Here is a 7,713-nt window from a genome sequence, read left to right as displayed (position 1 = left end):
ATGACAAGAGAACATGCTACACATAAAATCTATCTATTTCTAGTTTTCTCTTCCCAAATCTTCATGATCTCACGAGACGAATTATTCTAGCATGGCAGACTCTTATTTCTCTTGTGCTCAGCTTCTTCATCTATGTCCCTGTGGCTCACAAGAGTTGTGCTACATTCATGAGCTCTTTCTATCTTTATGCTACACACACACACACACACACACACACACACACACACACACACACACAAAGTGTATCTCCCTCCACTTCTCTCCCTATGGTCTTTCCTCCTAAGATAGCTAGATGGCTGCAAGGAGATGTACTACATTCAATCTCTCTCTCTCTCTCTCTCTCTCTCTCTCTCTCTCTCTCTCTCTCCCTATCTCTCTCTAAAACACACCACCACACCCATTGAACCTGAATACCTATTTTCTGAATAATCTTTTAAGGTGGTCAAAGAAACTTGAAGAGTATGGTTGGTTAGGGCTAGAATATTCCAATACAATATTTTCACCTCATTTCAGGATGAATATTGATGGGCATGCAATGGGACAAGATGAATTTTTACACAATGTAGAGGTGCGAGAAAATGGAGGTAGGTTTATTCTTGGTCAGGAAGGCATTGAGAAAATAAAACATTATTGGGTTGCAAAGCAAAGGGAGATTTGATAAAAAGTCAAGGAGAAGTAAAGGGCTAAAGTGAATAGGTCCATCTTGATGACGAGAAGGAAAGAAAGAAGATTTGTAGAGTTGTAGCTAACTCTTGGTACGAGAAGATGAAGGGCCTCGACAAAGCTACCCCACAAGAAAATATTTGAAGAATTCCTCCTCCATCCCAATTGCAAGAAAGCTCAACTTGAAGAAATGGGTTGCGAAAGAGTTGTGCTGGCCAACATTCGTAACACTTTGACACTAGTCAAAGTGCCCTGATCAAAAGATGAGCTTTTCTTGAAGAGGTCATCTCTAATGATAGAACTTAATGTTTATGATTTCAATGGACATGGTGGCAATAGAAAATCTATCAGCTTACCAAAGGCACCAAAGGTTCTAGTTATTCACAAGAGAATCCTTGCTGCCTAATCCTTGCCTATAAATAGAAGAGGATGAAGTCTTTCCCCTGCAAACATGCCAAAGATAGAAACCTCAAAGTAGCATCATGACACATAAAGTTAAAGATTTCTTTTTTGAATTTTGGAGATTAGAGACACGAGTCTCCCCCAACAAAAGAGATGTGTGTATAGCAAGTCGATAGGGAGATGTGCTATTGTAAAGCATCCTATACATTTACGACGAGCCTTAGTTTTGTACCCTACTTTTATCAAAGTCAAATTTAAAACACTCCTAGAGCACCTTAAGACACTCTCAGACTAGTATGAAGTAGAGTTAAAGTACTTTATACAGTGGCCCTAAAACATTTTTAACAGATTTGAAGGACTTTTAGGTGGTCCTATAGAACTTTCAATATTACAAAATAACTTGTAAGTATTTTAAAGTGATAGTGAAACACTTCCAAATGGTCCTAAAGTAATTATACATCATGGTCCTAAATTACTTTACACTGGCCCTAAAATATCTTTAATAGATGTAAAGCACTTTTAGGTGGTCCTACATAATTTTCAATGGCACAAAAGCACTTGGTGCAAGTATTTTAAAGTGATATTGAAAGGCTTCCAAGCACAAAAGAACTTGTTAGTACCACTTGGAAGTACTCAATATCTATTTAAAATACTTACAAGTTCTTTTGTGCCATTAAAACTTGAAGTAATCAATATCTATTTTCTTTTGTGCCATTGAAACTTAAAGTAATCAATATCTATTTAAAATACAAGTTATTTTGTGTTATTGAAACTTTCCAAGTGGTACTAACAAGTTCTTTTGTGCTTGGAAGCCTTTCAGTATCACTTTAAAATACATTCTTTTGTGCCATTGAAAGCTCTATAGAACCACCTAAAAGTTCTTTACAGCTACTAAAAGTATTTTAGGGCCTATGTAAATTACTTTAGGACCGTGTATAAGTACTTATACAAGTTTATAAAGTCATTCGCAAAGTCCATGAAGTACTTTTAAGAGCTCTAAAGCACTTTCAGGTGGTCCTAAAGTGTTTTTAATATAAAAAAACTTATAAGTAATTGAAAGTGATCCTAGAGTACTTCTAAGTGGTCCTATAACAAGGTCTCTATTAATGCACATGATGTTTTTAAAGCTTAAAGTACTCATGTACCACTTAATAGTACTTTTGCATCACTTGATAGTACTTTTGACCACTTAACAATATTGTTAGACCACTCATTAGAAGTTCAGGACCACTAAATAGTATTTGAGGACCACTTTAAAATAGTTCAAAACCAATAAAAAGTAGTTTAGGACCACCTAAAAATAAAAAGGCTTTTTTAATGTAAAAATAACAAGGTAGATTTTTTTAACAAAAGGTGCCTAAATCATGACCATAAAAAAAGACTATGTTTTCAAAACTTTTTAGGCACTAGATATTCTCTCTCAATGAATATCTTCTATATTAAAAATTTCTTCAAAATAAATATACTAAAAAATATTTTTTTTTTCAAGCGTTTCTTAAAGCCACAAGGTGGCTTTCTTTCTAACAAAAGGGGGTTAATGTTTTTTACATAAATTCACACAATATAAAGTTTTTATGATAGAGAGAGAGAGAGAGAGAGAGAGAGAGAGAGAGAGAGAGAGAGCTCACGTGCTTATCAACATAAAAGACAAGTCTTGCAATTTTGAAGAAATGAAAATGTCAACCAACGTAAAATTTCATGACACTATTTAAGAATAATTGGTTAGAATGCCTCTACCTATGGTGGAAGTTTTTGGAAAAAGAAAATTATATATCTAGTACTTTCTTATTTTAAAATTGCTAAAAATAACATAAAAATATTGCAATAGCCTTACTTCAAGGATACCTATATGAAAAAGTGTTTGTTTATTAAGTGATATATTGGACATGCCAATATCCTATGCACATGTAGAATAGTTTTTAATCGTACAGTTGTAGGTGTTGAAAAAGTATCTAATTTATTTACCGAAATCATGACTATGGAAGAATATGTTTAAAATGTTTTTGGCACTTATTATGATCTCTCAATGAATATCTTGTGTTGATATTATTTTCCTAATATAAATTTCTTTGAAACAAAAAGAAAATATTTTCTTAAACAAAAATTTCTTAAAGCCACAAAAGTGGTTTTTTTCTACAAGACTAGTGCTAATTTCTAATATATAAATCCACCCAATATGAAATTATTGTGATATTAAGAGAGAGAGAGAGAGAGAGAGAGAGAGGAGGGGGGTGCTACTATTGTATTCACTCACTTTCAAAAGATGCCTAAACTTAAATTATCATCTTGAAAAGCATAAAGATAGGGGCTTTCCCTTCAAGGATCATACTAACATTATAATAATAGAAATGGTAGACTAGATGTAAGGGGTCGAATTTAGTGAGGAATAGGTGGGCTTTACATGTGCACCTATTAAAAGGAACAAAGAACCATCATGAAAATGTTGACTCTTAATATTAGATCAGTAAAACTAGCTTAATAGATATTCAAATATTAATTTTTATATTTTCATTTATACTGTTTAAGTAAAACCACTAGAGTGTTCCTTCTACAAAATCTATTCGAGCATTCCTTCTACAAAAATCGACTCTAGAAGAAGGAAGTAATGTCATAAGCATTAGATGATCCTAAATGGTGTATGTCACTATGGTGGAGACCAAACAATTATTTATGTATTTCTCACATCTACATATAGGTGAAACAAAGTAGATTTAGAGAATGAAAAAAGCAAACTAGAACAATTGACAATGTCTTGTAAAAAAAATATATAGTTATGGAAAGTTGAAACATGTTATCTATGCTTCATGTTTTTTGTGAAAAAATTGTCATGATCGTGCTAGTAGTAGTAGGCACAATATCCCATGCATATTGTATCCTAAATTGATTTTTTGGTTTGAGGGGGCACAAATCGAAATCGATTTTGGTTTCAAAGAAGAGAGGAAAAGTTATTCAATCTCGTGAGGTACAAGAGTCCCTATTTGTATATATTCGTAATAAAGAGTGCAAGATGAAAGCATGTACATATCCTTAATCCATCAAATCCATTCATACAAGATCATACGTTTATGACATAGTTAATCAAATTATGGCCACTATTAAAGCTCTTACCATTAATTCTCTTTTACAAGCTTTTCTCCTTAAGTAGAAAAGCTATTCATGCTATTAGTGACATGCACATAAAATATCAATATCATTAAGAATGAAGTGTGATATATATGTCCAAGAACATATTAAAGCGTCTCAAGTCTCTATCTATATATGATATTTGATTATACGTCTAAGGGTTGCTACCACCTTCTTTAGGGGTGATCCATGCGATATATGTCTAAGGACAATTATGCTTCAAATTAAAGTGTCTCAATCTCTAGCTAAATATGATATTTGACTATAATGTGCCAATTAGTGTGTTGTTACAACCTTCTCTGGAGGATCCAAGTGTGCAACAAGGGTCATTATAGTTTGATTGTTGCTCACCACACCACGGTGTAATGCGCTTTTGTACTTGCCATTGGTTAGCATCTATAATCAAAAAATAAAAAAGAGTCAATATATATATCAAGATGATATCCTAAATTTACAGTTTTACAAAAGAGAAGCATGGCACAAGGTGTTCACTAGTGTGTAGCCTAGTAGTAAAAGGAATTCATCTTTTAGAAAAGAGAAGCATGGCAAAAGTTGTTCACTAAAGTGTAGCAAGGAATTCACCTTGTAGGATGAGGACCCCCTACTAAGCTACATCTATTAGAGTGTAGCAAGGAATTAACCTTGTAGGATGAGGACCCCCTACTAGCTACATCTATTAGACATGATCTTTGGGTATCACTAAATATTTATAAACCTTTTTTTTAAAGACAACAATATGGCACAAGTTTGGTGGTTTTAAGTGTGTTAATGATGTGGCTCTTACAAACTGGTTAACTTAGGGCTGGAGGACTTTACCTGTAATTGATCACCAATATTGATGACTAATGCGTTGGGTATGGGATCCACTGAGAACCATTGGCCATCCTTGCACACTTGAAGTCCATCCATATCTTTGTCTTGTAGTAGAACCGTCATGCATCCATGGTCCTTGTGTCCATGTGTCCCAAGAACAAGGTCAGGTTGAGGGCAAGGAGGGTAGTAGTTTGCTCGGAAGAACAAGTTGTAATGTTGAAAAGCCTTCTCTAGATGGTCATCCTTCATACCAAGGCTTTTGGACAATGCGGCGAGCAAACTTTTGAAAAGGTTCTGTAGCTCGGTGCCGTAGGAATCCACCATGCCCCTAGAGTGGTCACATCACAAAGAGGTGTTGGGCCATGTGATATAATGGAAAAAAAAGTGTGTGTGTCTCCGTGTGTAAGGGGGGGGGGTGTATGTGTGTACTGTCTCTAAGAGAGAGACTGTGTGTGTGTGTGAGAGAGAGAGTGAGTGAGTGAGTGAGTGAGTGAGTGAGTGAGAGAGAGAGAGAGAGAGAGAGAGAGAAAGGGGTTGGACCTTAATCCTTCGGGTTGGGAAGGCCACATGTCGAGTTTCTTCAATGAGGGGGGAGCCAGGTAGCCAAAGAGGGAGTCCATCCAGTCATTTGCGGCTCCTTGGAAGAAGTTAGTGTGGCCATATCCGAGCAAGCCTTCAGTGCTCTGATCCTTCACAGAGTAACCTTCCTTGTCGTCCATGGGGAGCTCAAAGAACTGCCTGGCTGCCTGTCTGGTCCCTTCAATAACGCTCGCGGGTATGCCATGGTTAACCACCTGCAGCACAGCAGCAAACAGTACAGACCACATCAGCTATACGCTTTTATCTCCTCTTCATTATTATCTAATCTTAAAAGCTAGCTAGCGCAGGCACGTTAATGTAATTAACCTACTTGGAAGAAGCCCCACTCCTCGCAGGCTTTGGCGATCTCTTTCAGGGTGTCCGCTTCCGAGTCTCCATGAAGGCCTGCCATATCCACGAAGGGAAGGAGGCCCGTGTTTCTTTGGGCCGGATGAGGCCGCTGCTCGTGGGGGACCAAGAACTCCTGGGGCACCTCCGGCACGGCCATCTGGGATAATTTCTGCACAAGATGGCGTTTCTCGTGATCCGTCACCTTCTGTGCACTCTCCGGCACAGCTAGACGTTGGCTGGATGGTGGTCATGGTAATTAACGACGTAATTAAGTGCTAATCGACGCTCAAGCAGAGAAGGCTTGCGAAATTCAGAGGAGATCTAATGCATTTTTATAGATTGCTGATTGTGTAAAACCAGCAGGGAGCAGTGAAGCATGCGGCGCCCATCGGAGAAGGCGAGGTGGCCGGCGACATTGAAAAAATACGCTCCTAGCTTATTTTGATTGCGGTTGAAACTTTTTTGTTGTTGAAAAAAGGACAACAAACATTGATGTGTGGATTCTCCTTAATTTGACCTAGTTGTTTGTAAATAATTTTATTAAATACTAGTTTCTTTCTTTCTTTTTCTTGGGAACAAGTAGTTATATATATTAATATTAATAAAGACAGCCCTTTACAAAAAGTTCTCTTACAATCCTTCTCTTAGTTTTTTTCCTTTTTTCAGATCAATAATAGTTATATATATTAGCTGAAACTGTTCAAAAACTGCAAATACAACCAAATCAGGGCTACAGTGTCCATATTTACTACTCCTTCTCAACTTCATTCAGAATTTTACACAAAAATTCCCATCTCTCTTCTTGATGCTCCAAAAGTATTCTGGCCTCCATCATAGCTTCTGTAGTGCATCCTCCAGGGGACTGTTTTTCCAGCATCCCCCCTTTCTTGGACCAAACTTTAATAGTGGGTCTTGTTCGCACTTGGTTTTCTACGAGGGCGACAAATGTACGATCAACTTGTTTTTCTTTACGGTACCACCTTAGAGTTTTTGGTCCAAACTTGGGAGGCCTTTTCTTCCCTTCCCAAAATCTCACCTGCAGCACCATACAGACCAAAGTTAGGGGTTTATTCCTAGTATGTTTGAAGCTCACCAAACTCTGAGGCAAAATTCAAATCATATTTGTTTGCAGGTTCTGAATCACCATATACAGCTCAAAACATCTTATTTTATTCACAGTACATACCAACCAGCACATGTAACACACTTATGCATCAAGTCTGACTCTTGCAAGCATGTACATACTGCCTTCCTAAATACAATTGCATTCCTGCTAGACCAGATTTCCATCAAGATGCAAGCTCTGATGATATTAAAAACCAAACCAATATATTCATTACTAAAATTGACCATTTACCCAAGATCCAGTCCCCCCAACATGTTTGCATACCCAAGCTCTTCTCTATCCATTTACACATTTTGGACCAAGTACCCCTAATTGCTAGGCATTCCCAAAACACAAGTGATGACCTACACCTGGGACAAATGCCAAAAGATACATTAGATTTTAAAGCCAGCGGAATCATCAACCATATAAAGATCCTCCAATTTACAATTAGGTAATCTGCACATGAGGTCCCACCTTTCCAAACAAAAGAACATTGTCCCCATGAAATGTGATATCCTAGCTACATACAGGCAATCATCATGGCTTTAGAACTGCAGCCCTTAGGAGATTGCTTCTCTAGGACCTTCCCACCTTTCATCTTCCCAAACAAAAGAACATTGTCCCCATGAAATGTGATATCCTAGCTACATACAGGCAATCATCATGGCTTTAGA

The 7,713-nt window shown here is 37.1% G+C and overlaps 1 protein-coding gene across 1 annotated transcript; it reads right to left on the bottom strand.

Moving 5' to 3' along the window:
• Positions 1–4,464: 4,464 nt before the first annotated feature.
• LOC147634211 (jasmonate-induced oxygenase 4-like) lies at positions 4,465–7,341 on the bottom strand. Its single transcript, XM_086805637.1, has 5 exons — positions 7,322–7,341; positions 5,912–6,167; positions 5,542–5,795; positions 5,005–5,329; positions 4,465–4,584 (listed from the first exon to the last, which is right to left on the bottom strand). The coding sequence occupies exons 1-5, from the start codon at positions 7,339–7,341 to the stop codon at positions 4,465–4,467; spliced, it is 975 nt and encodes a 324-aa protein (XP_086661763.1).
• Positions 7,342–7,713: the final 372 nt, after the last annotated feature.

Source organism: Cibotium barometz, chromosome 11 (genome assembly GCF_041138505.1).
Source record: "Cibotium barometz isolate CiBa-2024 chromosome 11, ASM4113850v1, whole genome shotgun sequence".
Classification (NCBI taxonomy): Eukaryota; Viridiplantae; Streptophyta; class Polypodiopsida; order Cyatheales; family Cibotiaceae; genus Cibotium; species Cibotium barometz.
This window is presented reverse-complemented; position numbering and strand designations above follow the sequence as displayed.